The sequence below is a fragment of the Parasteatoda tepidariorum genome, chromosome 6 (assembly GCF_043381705.1).
Source record: "Parasteatoda tepidariorum isolate YZ-2023 chromosome 6, CAS_Ptep_4.0, whole genome shotgun sequence".
Classification (NCBI taxonomy): Eukaryota; Metazoa; Arthropoda; class Arachnida; order Araneae; family Theridiidae; genus Parasteatoda; species Parasteatoda tepidariorum.
Window position 1 is genome coordinate 45,133,261 of NC_092209.1, and position 15,473 is coordinate 45,148,733.

The window sequence follows — 15,473 nt, forward strand, 5'->3', positions numbered from 1 at the left end:
AATATATCACAACTATGATAATATGTATAATTAACTATGTTTTAGTTGAATTTATGAACTGTTACAATTGACCCCGTAAGTGGGGACAATTGTAACAAGTGCACGACTGTCAAAAATTGTTAATAGCTAATATAATAACATTTAAAATAAGGTATTTATTTTTTTCTAGTAGAGGATAGTCTACTTTACTCGTTTGTCAATTAATACTAATAATATATTAATTAGTAAAATATTCTTCTTATTATATGCTATAAAAATTTCCTTGCTTTTTTTTAAAGGAACAAAAACCTTCTGTTAATAGAAAAAAAGAGATGGTCCGGTCAGGGTTAAAAAAAAGATGACAGCTTTATAAACCTGTTTTAGTTTTCTTCCTTTCAGACACGTAAATATTTCAGGGTCTATTGTTTCCTAATTCTATTTTTGTTCATCTTTTAAAAATGGGAAAGTGAAGAAATAATGAATGCCAAGACAAAGATTCGTGCGTAGAACGATTTTTTTTTTTTTTTTTTACTGGTCTGCGTCATCTAATTTATCTATTACAACTCTAACTTACTTAATCTAGAAGTTAAGCATTTTTATTTTCACAATGCACCATAGTTTTATAGAAATAAAATAATACTAAGCATAAATGCTAAAATTAATAACTTTAAAAAAATTAAAATTCTTAAATATAATCTTAAATCTTTATCTGTAATCTTAATTAAAAAATTATCTCAAGGATAGAATCATTTAAAATAATGAACCTTTTTGTCATTTTATTTATTTTACCACACTAAAATCCTTAGTATTTTTTTAATTTTCATTATAATTAAAATCATTGCGAACACAGACGCGTATCTTTTTTATTACAAAATTACCTGAAACATTTCAAGCTGATAAAAATAGGCCGATTTCCGCGGGACAATGAAATGCGCAATACGGAAATAATTAAAGAAAATCTGGAAATTGTTCTAAAAGTTGTGGTTTGGGCCCAATATGATACATGAGAGCCGCGATGGCTCAGGGGATCGAGTTCGAATCCCAGTCGATACAAATTCCGCATCTAACTTGCACCGACCACAGTGCTGACGTGAAATATCCTCAGTGGTAGACGGATCATGGGTTAGAGTCCCCTTGTAGTTAGGCTAACCGTGGGAGGTTCTCGTGGTCTTTCTCTCCATGTAACGCAACGGGTTAACTCCATCCAAATGTCCTCCTCGAAGGCAAATTTCTCCCAATACTCGATCCAGGGGTTCCCTTGTCTTCTGGAATGGGTTCAAAATTACAAGGCAACGGAGTTGAACATTAGTAGTCGTAAACCCATAAAATTGGGTCGGCTGTTCAACGCGGTTATAAAATATAAAATAAAATATGATACATGAAGTTTGCCGTCTCCCCCGAGGTGAGTTTGAGTCACCATCTTGAATTTACTGAAGGGGTTGAGGGAGTCAGATGGGAGTAAAACATAAACGTCACTACTGTCACTACCTAAAATATTTTTCTCTATGTATTTTTTTACGATAAATCGAATGACAACAAAATTTATTAGATAGAACTAACAGTTAATTACAGTTACAGTTACAAAAATTATATTGGATTTAATAAGCATGAATTAGAAAGAGGTACTATTTTTTTATTATACCTATTTACGGTACCTATTTATCTGAAATACCTATCCAGACAAATGAGGTGTTGTTCTCTTTATAGTTTTTACTCCGAATCTAATGATATCAGATCGAAGTTGACAGCTAACAGTTCAAAAGTTATTAAATATCTCATCTATAAGAAGTACAATTTTGAACTTAAACTTATCTACGTTTTAAACTTATTACTATTTAAAAAAGCGAAATATTGGATCCTGAGTATTTTCTTATACTGAATCGAGTGAAATAAAAATTAAGTCGATAAAACTAATATTTAGGAAGTTACAAGCGACGTTTAATAATTTAAAAGTACGTTTAATGAATAAAGAGATATGATTTAATGAATGAATAACGTTTAATGAATAAAAAGTACAATTTTTGTGCTTAGATATATTTTTGCGTCTTACATTGCTATATAGACAAGTGAGGCATTGCTTCTTATGCATTTCTGTACGCTAAATTTAATAAATTAAAAACTAAGTTGATAAAATTGTTAGTTTCCAAGTTTTCAGCGTTTTATGCATAAAAAAGCAAAAGTGAAAAATTACATTTTTAATACTTGAAAGATCTTATAACGTCTAAACTATTAGTTCAATCGATTTAGCTATGTTCTCATTCGATTTAGCCTAAAAAGGGACATAGGATCTACTACTTCACTTATCAGTGCAACTGTTCCAAAGGTTTAAATAGGTTAAAAGTACATAACTGTATCTTTTATATAAAATATACAGTTATGTATATACATTAAAATATGTAATAACTTTAGAATTAAAGCTCCTTAGGACTTAGTTTAGGTTTGTTTCGATTCAGTGTAAAAAAAATACATAAAAAATTATACTTAGGTTGCATAGATAAAAATTTGAGACAGGTAAATAGGTATATTTAAAAACATTAGATTTTTATACTTCATAGTTACTAAAACTCTTATAAATTTTGAACTACACAATTAATCGACTTGAATTTGGTGTTATTAAATTCTTCGTAAAAAAATACACAGTGATAATACATATTTTATTTCATAACCGTCGTTGAACAGCCGACCCAATTTTTTGGGTTTACGACAACTAATGTTCAACTGCGTAGCCTTCTTATTTTGAACCCAATCCAGAAGACGAGGGAACGCCTGATCAGGTATTGGAAGAACTTTTGCCTTTATGGAGGACTTTTCTGATTGAACTAACCGGCATTTGCATGGAGAGGAAGAACTCGAGATCCTCCCACGGTTAGCATGACGGCAAGGGGTCTCTAACCCTTGATCCGTCTACCACTGAGGATATTTCACGTCAGCACTGTGGTCGGTGCAAACAGTGAATATTTATAGTGAAGTTTAAGTTTCACACCCTTTTGACCCCCTTAATAAATCAACAGGAGAACTAGTCTCTCGGGGGAGGGGGCAAACTTTGAGTATCCATATTGGACCCTAACCACGACTTTTAAAAAAAGTTCCTAGCTTTCCCCTAATTATTTTCGTATTTAACTGCATAGAAATTAGCCTTTTGAAACTTTTCAATCTCTAAGTACTTCAACTAATTTCTTAAGTATTTCAACAAACTTTTATAAGCATTTCAGCTAATTCTTCCTCTGTTATTTTTACATTGTTTGGAATACAATTTTTCCTTCTTTACTTCATTTAGTTAAATTTATTGCTTATGAATACATTATTATTACAATTAAATTTACTATTAAATTCATTATTATAAATCATTATTATTGTTAAATTCATCAGCGCTAGTCATTTTTACTATATTGATTATTATAATTAATTATCGTTTCTTTAATCATTAAATTAATTATTATTATTATTAACAGATTTATTGAATCCATTATTAAAAAAACTCGAATTTTTATAAGATTGTCAGAGAGTGTTTTTATTTTTTAAATAAGAGTAGATTAATAAAATGAGATCAATTGTTCACTCTCTAACTATTTTAACACTCATTCTTATTAGAAAACAACGAATTAAGTTATTAACTCTGACTTGAATTATGATAATTACTATTCAATTTTTTCACGCTAAGGAAAAAAAACCTTATCTTTTACTATTAAATTAAATTTTTATTTCCATAAGTTTTATTAGTTTCATTTAGTATCGGACCAATATCAATTTTCATTTAAAGAACGATTCCTGCTTTTAAGTAACATATATTTTAACATTTTACTTATTTGTCTTAACACGCTGTTAAATGTTATTTGCCATTGTTAAAGATTTTACGAAGACATTTTGATGCTTTTTTTTCCTTTTAATGACAGCACTTTTGTGTAAAATGCAATAAAAATGCTGTAAAAAAATAAAACAATCCTGTTTCTGAAACAATTTTATGTTAAACAATTGTCTGAATCTGAAACCCTCTTAACAGTCCTGTTAGCCCTGCACCGTAGAGTGTTTCTTTTAGTGTCATTAAACATCATAAATCACGTCATAAAACATCGCATCGCGCAAGTGAGCAAAACGAAATTGAAGATCGAATTTTAATGAAGTCGTATATTTAAAACTTGATTTCTCAGGAACTATTCGTCCGATTTCGTTCCAGTTTTTTATATTTTGATGTATAAAATTACATTCTTCAAAATGATGTAAAAATTTGTATGCCGTACAATTTTAAATTGTTTCGACTAAAAAGCAAAAAGAATTACCAAATGTTTTTTTTAATAGAATTATCTTTTAATGAAAGAATTTTATAATACTGTCCCAAAAATATTTCGATTATTTTATTTAAAAATTTCACGAGATATGGCGAAATTAGCATTGAGGGATTAATGGCGAAATGAACAAATTTTTAACCACTCTTCTTATTAAACTATTCGAACCATATTTCCCAGACTGCGGCTACTCCTGCACATGATAATTCATAATTCCCTCCTGGGTTTCGAAGCGTTATAGTAAAAAAACGAAGACGAATATGGCAAAAAAGAACATATGAAATTATTCCGAAAGTATTCAAGTTTTAATTTAAGCAGTTGCCGGTAGATGGCAGTAACATGTACCACTGAAGCCAGTTGTAGTAAAGAAAAATGACGTTTACAGGCAGAGGGAATTATGAATAACCCTGTATTTTGAGGATCAGAAATTCACATCCGTCGAATGAAGGTATGTTTATTCAAAGAAAGTGTATTTTTGTGTCTAATTTCGTTACGTAAAATATCGTCTGCAATAAGTAATTAGCATATTTGAGGACAAATCCTCGCAACATCAAGGTTGAGTCTTAGTATGTGAAAATCTATGAATCAAAAAATAGTTATTCAAGGTGGTTCGTTTTTGTTTATTTTTCTTCTCGTACATTATTTTAAATTTTATTCGCATCATATAAAATTTAAGGGGGGGGGAGAATTTATCTTTAATAGATCAAATGTTTCTTACGGTAAACCAGATAACTATTATATTAAAGAAAACATACTAAAAAAAGTCACCAAAATTTCACCGTTTATTTTGATAGTTTGTTTAACAACACTTTAATTAAAAATGTATTGATGAATATTTAAATAAAACACTTTTTTACTCTACATTTGATTTATTTAAAGGTGATAAAACTATGCAAAAATTTTCGTGTCATGGTCCCTTACCAAATAAAACTGTCAATTGATTATCCAAATTTAATCAGATGATTTTTTTAGATAGAGAATTGTCCCCTATCATTTTTTATATAAATTATATTTATAATTTAACGTAGTTTACTTATTCTGTTGCATTTCTCTTAGCATATTTTCAATTTGGAATTGTTTTTTAACCAACCTAATTTAATAATATGTTTAAGTCTCACGGTTAAAGAGAAAGATCCATATTTCGGTTTATTGCCCCGTTATTTTGGTACCTATAGGACAAAAGAAATGCACAATAATCTTATTCGCTGATTAATAATAATTAATTAAATATTAACAATAACCTGTTAACATAATAAAGTCTAAACAACTATTACTTTAACAAACTTAAGTAGTTTATAATAATTTCTCTAGTAAAATAATTAATATATATTAAAATCTCTAGTATATACGTTTATTACAATTAATGACAGTGAGCGTAATGAACGCATAATTAAACTTAGACCATAAATATAAGTAAATGTTAGTTTAGATAATTTTTTTAATATTTAATTATAATATTTAAATATCACTATTTTGTAAAAAATGTTAAAACACATTATTTTTATTAATAATTTTGAATATAGAGTAGTACATTTCTTACAAAAAACAAGTAAATAGTAAAATGAATTAAATGAAACTATTACTCGATTTCATAAGTATTAAAGTACAAACTAAACCTATATTTTGAAAAAATAATTAAAAATAACTTTTAAATGCGATTTTCGCTACGTGAAATTGAATAATTTTTAGTTGAATTTTTATGAACACATTTTACATAATTACAATGGAAAGTACGGGACAATTACAATTGGCACATTATAATTGCAGTGGGAAAATAATTGCAATTTTGGGGAATAAAGAAAACTTCTGTATCAGTTCGGAGAGTAAGACAATTGCGAAGCAAGAAGCACAATTCCCTAATACGAAATAAGCAACTATTTTTACAAATAAGAAACTATTATTACAAATAAGCAACTATTTTTGTATTTATCACTTTTACGAAAAAGATATCCCTGACTGATATTAAAAAATAATCATGTGATTATATGTTATTTTTTTCACATCTTTGAGTTAAAATAGAAATTATAATTATAAATTATGACAAATCAAAGGTTTTATAAACAATGTAGGATACGAAGAAATAATAATTAAAAAAAATTTATTCCATAATAAAACGTAATAAAACATTGAATGCTAAAAATTAACATTTATGGGTAGCAAGATACGTCTTCTTTCTCGCTGCAAAGAGTAAAGACAGTTGCGAAGCATGAAACACAGCTCCTTTATTACAAATAAGCAGATATTTTATATTTATCTCTATACGAAATTGATCCCTGACAAATATTATGAGAATAAACGCGAGATTATGCGTTACTTTATCACATTTTTATTTTGAAACAAAATTAATTATAAATTATGATAAATCAAAAATTTTATGAACAATGTCTTATAGGAATAATATGATTTTTTTTTTATTATTCTACAATAAAACGTAATAAAATATTGAATGTCAAAAATTAAAATTTATGCGTAAACAAGATATTTAAAAACTATTTACATGCACTGAATTAAAATTGCAACCTACGTGATTTGATCTGTTCAAGTAGGTCATTGATACTAAATCGCATAAATGAAAGTTTCTTTAAAGTTGAAGGCTAAAATGGAGGTGAATACGTGTGAAGTTATAGAATTAGGAAAATGTTATGTTCACGATTACCCTTTCCTTTTCTATAAGCATTTCTAAATAAAGTTGTAACTTTATGATATGTTGTAAGAAATAAATTTCAAAACTATTTTAAATAATTTTTAGCGTTTCGCCCAGGAAAATTAAAAAACAGCTACAGTGAAGTACTTTGCAATCGAAGCAAAGCTATAATTTTAAACTACCTTTAATATTTTGCCATAAAGAATTATCTGAGCCTTAGAACACACAAATAACTTAAATATCTTAAAAATTATTAAACTTTTTTTTAAAAATCGTGACATTTTTTTTTCCATTTAGATTAAAATGGTTAAAATCAATGCCTTTTTTTTCTCATTTTTTGCAATTTTTTATAAACCCAGATAATACAGCATGGGAGTAAGTTCTTAAAACTAAAAAGAATTAGTTCACACTTTTCATTTTCTCAAAACTGTGGCTTTTCACCGTATTGATGTTTTGTGCCATTTTCAAAACAAACGTAGAGGTAACTGGCTAAAAATTGGCTAAATATGACATAACAGTCATAACTAATTGTTGAAAAGTCACTGTTATGAAAATATCATATTGTTCGTAAAGAAGCATCACTTCATAAAACGACAGATCTTTCTTATGTTCCAAACTACATCATCTTTAAGATACTAGAAATTAGTAAGATTTAATTCCACTTTCTTTAGAATGTGCTATGCTGGCATATGCATTGAAAGGAAACTGCAATATAACTTGAGCTTCAATGTGGTTCATTCAGTATTTTACATTACTATGCTAAACATTGTGTTCTAAATATATAACTAATAATGTATAAATATAATACAATTAAATATGTAAAATCAAGAAATTTTTATGCGAAAAAATTATCTTCGTTTTTAATTTTCTTGGTAAAAATGATTCTATGTAAAAATATACCATCGCCATAAGGAGAACACTTTTCTCGTGTTTGCACAAATCTTTTTTTTTTCTCTTTATTTTTATTATTGTTCGAAAGCTAGATTAATATCAGAAGTAACCTGCTGCAAATAATTTTCTTCTCTGATAATAGTAAGCAGTGAAGATTTTTTTTATATATATAACGAAACATTAAGTAATTATAAAACTTTGTATTTTAGTTTCTGAAAGCCTTTCTTCCTGATATGATAAATTCTAATAAGGGCCATATTGTGTCGATTGCGAGCCAAGCGGGACTGACTGGCCTACCAAACCTCACGGACTATTGTGCCAGCAAATTTGGTGCTGTTGGATTAATGGAATCAATTAAACTGGAAATAGAAAGAGAACGATTAGATGGTATAAAAACAACAGTAGTTTGCCCGAATCTTGTTTCAACAGGCTTGTTTGAAGGAACTCAAGCTGTGTATGTTGCTTCTTTAATATTTTCCAAATTTACATTCATTAAAAAAATAACAGTAATTATTCTGTTTATCACTTTTGTAATCTATATGTGCATTTATTTTATGTTACACCATGAATTCGGATATTTCTTCATCTATTGGCAACACTATACAGCCCCTGCCCAAATTATTAGGCGCACTATAAGATTTTACGTAAAATCTTAATTAAAAGGTGATACTATACAGCTTTATTGTTTTTTCGCGACTGAAACCAGTTTTCACTTGTTTAAGTTCGTGTATCAATTGGTTAACATTGCAATACATTAAGTTAAAAATAAATACAAATAAAAAGTACACTGGTCGACTAAATTAAGAGATGGAAGACATTTTCCGAAATATCTCAAAAATACTGAATATAAATAAATGAAATTTGGTATGGATATAGCTTACTATTCCATTATAATAAAGTATGCAAAACAAAAATGAAAGTGCCATTCACTGGCAAGACCTATTGCCAATAAATCCACTGTATTCTGAACTGATAAAAGATAGTTCTGATAAAAGATGACAATAAAAGTGAGGCTTGTACAGTGTGTGTTGCCTCTAGTATGGTGTATGGTCACCCCTGACAGACAGACAGCATGCACAACGAGTATGCATGCTGTTATTAAGGGAGTTAAGGAGGACTTGTGGAAGACCCTCCCATTCTTCCACCAGATCAATTTTTAACTCCAGAATGGTTCTGGGAGGAGGTTGGCGCATTGCAATAGCTCTCCCAAGAGCATCCCAAGCATCAGGCCAGGGGATTTGGCTGGCCAATCCATTCGTTGAATATCCTCGCTTTCCAGACACTCATCAAACATGAGAGCCCTATGTGGTCGCGCATTGTCGTCCATAAAAATGAACTCAGGGCCAGCAGCGCCCCTGAAAAGACGCACATAGGGCTCTAGGACCTCCTGCCTGAACCTCTGGGCATTCACGGAAACATTGTCAAACACATGGAGCGGTGTGAGGGTATCTTGCATGTGCGAATGAATGTGCGACAATGCTTTCCATCTCTTAATTTTGTCCACCAGTTTATTTAAAAAATCTCCTGAATAAAAACTCATAACACGTATGTTTAAATAAAAAAGTATTGCATGTAAAGTCGTGCAAAACATACAATTATTAAAACACTACAATGCGTCTAATAATTTGATCTAATTATTATAATATACTAATAATATATCTGATATAATAAATATTCTATATTTATGTTATACATCGTTTAATTTATCCAATCGTCGAATTTTTATTTCTTATCATCTAATGTAACTAATTGATACACGAACGTAAACAAATGCGAACAGATTTCAGTCACTTAAAAGCAATAAAACAATGTGATCATGCTGGTCGGCCAAAGGTAGCTAATTTATATTTTAAAACCTGGTATTTGCTTAGTAATTTTTCATTAATTATTATTTTTAAATGTTACTAAATTATAAAGAGAATATCCTCATCCTCAAGTTGTTTGTCGATAAAATTACCTCTTAACAAGAGTAATTCGTCCTAATATTCTTGGTACGAAAAAAAAATTACGCAATTTCATTTTACTCATGTAAGAAATAAAAGTCTAAACCCAGGATTTGGAAAAGTAAACCTTTATGCGGGACAGCACTTTTCTTACCAGTTTTCTTCTCTTTTATGTAAACCTTATTGCTTATTGTCCTTGAAATATGGCAGTGTTATGTACGTAATGGGTTTCAGCATGCACTGTCACATTGATCGGAAAAAATAAGGTAACTAAGATAACTTTTCCTTCAATTCCAAAGTTTACGCAATTCGAAATGTTTCATTTAGAAACACAAATCTTCATTAGTATTCCAATTACTACTTACAAATGAAAGTATTTTGGAGCTAAATAACAACGTAGATAATTAAAGAAAACCGTTTCCATGAAAACAAGTGATCGTCATACAACTTGAATCATTGTTTACCTTTTTCTCTATAAATAAGTCGACATTCATTAAATACCATGAAATTAGAAGCTGAAGATACTATATTTAGAAGCACAACTGTGTTTGTCACAATGTACTAATTATCTAATTTTTCAATTATGTAGAAGTTGCTTGTCAATATATACCGCCATTTTGAATAGAAATTATTCCGTTAAAAAAATTAAAAGAAAACAGGATTGCTTCATAGTCATAAACATTCGCTATCAAAATATTTACAATGCGTTTTTGTGCCTGATTTCGAACTTAAATTACCATCTACACGAATTCATTAGCACATTTATGGTTAGCCCCTCGAACACTTAACATATTAAAATCAGATGAATAGTTCAAAAGTTAATAAAGTGATTTTTTTTATTACTATTAATTGTGTTTATATTGATTTATTGAGTTCTACATCGGTTACAATATTTACTACATTAGGCTACAAATGCTTTTTTTTTCTATAATTCCTTTAAAATCAAAATGACCTATGCAAAATTAATAATTATTGTTTATGAATATTAAATATTCTAAACATTAATAAATAAATTAATTATAATTAATGAATATCAATTATTAGAAACATTAATAAATAAAATAATTATTAATTTATTATTATTATTAATGAATATTAATTATTAAAAACATTAATAAATAAATCAATTATTAATTAATTATTATTAATTAATTATTATTAATTAATTATTATTAATTAAGAATTATAAATATGAACAATTACTTTAATGCGTTTTTCTTATTTATTTATTACAGAGTATCTTCGATTTTAAAGCCTGAATCTGTTGCAGAAAAAGTTTTAAATGGTGTATTGGAAAACCAAGACGTTGTTTTGATACCAAGTTGGTATTGTTTGGCTTTTAGTATGAAATTGTAAGTATTTTTTAGAAAATATTTATTCATTCTTAAAAAATTTATATTTTTAAATATAAATATAAATTTTTTAAGATGTTGACAAAAATGACTGTATCATTAAAGCTTTTAAAATATCGTTTAAACTATTAATTCGATATTTTTATTACGTTTTTAATTTCCCAATCATTAAAAAAATGAAAATTCTAAAATTTTGATTTGAAAATTATTGTATATCATACAATCCTTAAAGAAACACACTGCTTTTTTTAAAGGAAATAATAATAATAATAATCGCAATAGTTTATAACCCTACAAACAATTTTGCATGTTTTGCCCCCTGCATCTCCCCTCACAAACTCCTCGCATCTATTGTTTTTTTTTCTTAAAAGTCGATATTTTACACAAAAACAAAGAACATTTTGTAATAAATTTACAACTATTATAATTTTATGTAGAAACATTTTGTTAATAATATTTTGTGAATCGTAAAAAAAAGGAAGAATTAAGGAAGGGATAACCAGAAGTTTTACATCCCATATTTTGATTAAATTAAAAATATTAAGAACAGCAGATTAAATATTTATTTGTTGTTTTATTTATTTTTAACCTTTTTCAGCAAAATAAAAGCACAAAATAATTATTGTTGTGTACACAAATGACAATAAAAAACGTAGTTTAAGTTTAAAATAAAATTTGAAATATGATGTTTTGTGTCAAAATTGCGTGCATATGTTTATTAGCATGATGTGACACTTTGTGACAAAAGGGAGGATTAAAAATATTGAAAAAAGGTGACATAAATTTTGGATGGCCCCTTAAACTGTGGGCAATTTCAATACAGAAAAAAATAGTTTTTCTGTAAATTTCTAAATGGTAAAATATTTTATTATTAAGCAGCTCTGATCTCATTAAACTATAATTACCAAAGAACAATAATCATTACAACAAAATAATCTTTAAAAAGACAACTTGTTTCAAATGAAAGCTTAAAACCTCGTGACCATCAGTTACCGATAAAAGTCTTATGATGTTGACAATCATTGTACAAAGGATCTAAATCATTACCAAACAAAGCAGAATGCAAATGGCATTAAATAAAAAAGAAAAATGCTATTGGAAAAACCAATTACCGATGAGAATATTTTTAAAGTTTTCCTGGTCTTTCTTAAGCCTGTTTAGATTCAGATAAAAGAAGCGACGATTTTGTTCAGTTAGCAACCTGTGTTTTTTAAAAGAAGAAATTGATCAAATGGTCAAGGTTAAATTAGTTCTTTGTCGCCAACTTGGTCAAGATCACCCGTTATTTAAACAACCTGATTGGCGTGATTTAAACTTTTTTTTAATTTATTTATTTTTTAATTTTATTTGTTTATTAGTTAGTTTGCAACTATGAATTGTTTCATTCCTAATGTTGAATGAATTTTTTTTTAAATTTTATTTTTATTAAAAAGGTTTTGAATTTATTACCAACTTATAAGAATTTCACCATGAAATCCGTTTCGCCAAAAAAATATTCTTTAATCTGTTCGTAAAAAGTGCCTAATATGGTAATGAAATGTAATTAAATAGCGCGTACTCTTATACTTTATTAAAAATAAAAATATTTTAAGAAATGTTGGTTTTTAATATGTATTATATTTTTTCTGTTACCCAGTTTATAATTTATATATATATATGAATNTTTATTATATATATATATATATGATGATGAAAAATTATATACGACGGAATAAGGAAACGAATTTTGTTTCAATTATAACTAAAGAAAATCAATTTAATAACAGGTTTTCAAAAAAAGATTTCAAAATTTCAAATTTTTTTATCGAATTAATAAGCATGATTACACCATAACTTTTTCTTTTTTTAAAAAAAAAAATAAAAAATATTGAACTCTGCTTATAAAAAATAGTACACGAGTTCAAGCTATTCTTATTTATGTTTGGTGTATATTTTAGAATCGTTATCAAAATTGAATTAACTTTTTTGGTAATCGTTAATCCTTAATACTTTCACTTTTAGGTCAAATTAAATAAAAAGAACTCTTTTTATTAACTTCATAAAATTGAAAGATAACAATTTCTGTTTATTAAAACAATTGAAATACACATTTTAAAACGTCACTTGAGAATTTTTTTTGTTGTTTAAATTCTAAATTGCAGGAGTTTAACTATCTTTCTGCAAATTTTTTATAAAAATTTATTCACCTATAACTTTTTTTGTTTCTTGTTATATTGTTTTAACATAATTTTTTATGTTAATCTTTTAAGTAAATAACAGCATATTATGAGATCGATGCTGTATTATCATATGAATTATAATAAATTAATGCGTGTGATGTTGCTAAAAGTATTTTGCTTTACTTATTTATTTATTTATTCTTTTTCAGACTCCTACCCAGCCAAGTACTTAGTTACTTTTACAAGCAAAATGGGGTGACGAAGATGATGTCGACCTTTAAAGGCAGAACTAATCAAGACTTAAATATTGACATTCCTAAGAAATATGAAAATTTAAACGGTTCTGTCCTACAGTAGAGAATCTGTAGAATCAATGAAACATAAATATTATATGGTTGTATATAAAAATATATATTTGAAAAGAAAAAAAGTTTTAGAATGCATATATAAACCAAAAAGCTATTATCTGTGTTGAATTTACCTTAAACTGAGAATAAGTAAATACTCTAAATCTATAACTTATCAATCACATGCTTTCAAGGTAGGAAAATTTGGTATTTTAAGTGAAAAACAGTAGTGTCACAAACAGTCAATCTCACAAATCTCCAATTCGATGCGTATTATTTTTTTTAATCGTCATAATCAAAAAATTTTTAATTTTGTATGGTAATTTTTTGTTTTCTAATAACTTTCGTCAAAAATTGCAGTCATAAAATTTTGTAAATAGATGTTATATCGTAATTTGATGATTTGTACGACTTAACAACTTAATCTTGCCCTACTTAAATACAATTTTCGATATTAATTATTAGAAAAATTAACTTAAAATTACTATAATTAAAGTAAATAAAAATACCTGCTCAACTGTCTATGCACAATTAGTCCATAATAGAATGTGACCCTAGAAGCGTACGATGACATTTTCAGTCAGGAGTTAATATGTAAATTTTGAATGCAATGCTTCATTTTAGAAATGGAGCTTGTAATGCTTACCATAATTTCAGAAATGCTGCATAAGAAATGCCTGACATATATCAACAGTTTATTTTTATTCTTTTAAAATGTTCAATTTAGGAAAAAGTGGGCACCGTTAAAAATGCTACAATTGGGTAGTAAGACTTCATGAAGAAGAAGATCACAAATACCCACACACGTGACCTTTGACGTCAGCACTTGCTGATCGTTTGTCAGCCAAATGAAGCGTTAAAGTTAAGCTAAGTTTCTCCACATAAGTTAGAATGTTAATTAACATAAAGCTAATTAAATACAGCCCCGTATCGTACATTAAATTTATTGAAATATAATTCTTTCTCATCTACATCTTTTACTTAACTTAGATAACTTTATTATTTGTTTATGTATTTTATTATAACCGTGATATATATTTTCGTTTTGTGTAGTTGCCAACTTTGAAGCATAATTAGTTTGTTTTTGCTCTACATGGCTTCGTGCCTGTCTTTGTGTTAAGTAAGAAATATATAGTAAAAGAATTGAAATCTTTTTGAAAGAATATAGAACGTGTCACTTAAGAGAATTGATACTTGACGGGCTTGGCTTACTCGAGATGGAATGGAAAGAGCAGTTGCTAACGTAAACAAATGCCACGTTTCAACAACCAATCAGCATCGAGATACCCACGCTACGTCACTTTCAGGTATCCAATTATCCTCTGGCCGGTTACAAAATTTACTAATTCTGCACTTAACTGTTAGATATTTTGAACGAAGTTTACAAAAATTATAATTATATGCAAAAATTTTCAATTCATTTTTCTTTCATTTCATGCCGTTCTTTCAATTTAGTGACAAAAGAACTAATATCTAATTCATTCTTTTGTATATACTCTTCTTAAATCTTTCATATTAATTGAACAATGATAGAGGTACATTAAAAGATACAGTGATAAAATGAACTAATTAGGAAAACATTGTGTATTGTATAGTTGTGTTTTTATTTTAAAATAAAATCTCTTAATCTTGTATTTTGTCTTTTTCTATGCCAATTATAAAATTATTATGATTATTTTTTGTCGACGAGGGTGGCTTTACATTATTATATGAAACAAAACTCATTTTCAGTAGTTCATCCTACCTCCTGCTAACTGCATTTACCATCATTTCGCATGATGCTGTAACTAAAGTTTGCTGATTGTCAAAATTTACCATAACTAAGAAATTTCTCTGGTACTCATTCCATTCAAAAGCCCATAAAAACCTCTTTCC

At 27.7% G+C, this 15,473-nt stretch overlaps 1 protein-coding gene across 1 annotated transcript in view; it reads left to right on the forward strand.

Annotated features, from left to right (window-relative positions):
- The window catches only part of LOC107442888 (short-chain dehydrogenase/reductase family 16C member 6-like), a 21,038-nt gene extending 5,808 nt beyond the window's left edge, over positions 1 to 15,230 (forward strand). Inside the window, exons 2-4 of the mRNA XM_016056564.4 lie at positions 8,007 to 8,251; positions 10,976 to 11,092; positions 13,461 to 15,230. Of these exons, the coding sequence (XP_015912050.1) occupies positions 8,007 to 8,251; positions 10,976 to 11,092; positions 13,461 to 13,608 (510 nt within the window). The 3' untranslated portion in view covers positions 13,609 to 15,230. The remainder of the gene's footprint in view (positions 1 to 8,006; positions 8,252 to 10,975; positions 11,093 to 13,460) is intronic.
- The last annotated feature ends 243 nt before the right edge of the window (positions 15,231 to 15,473 follow it).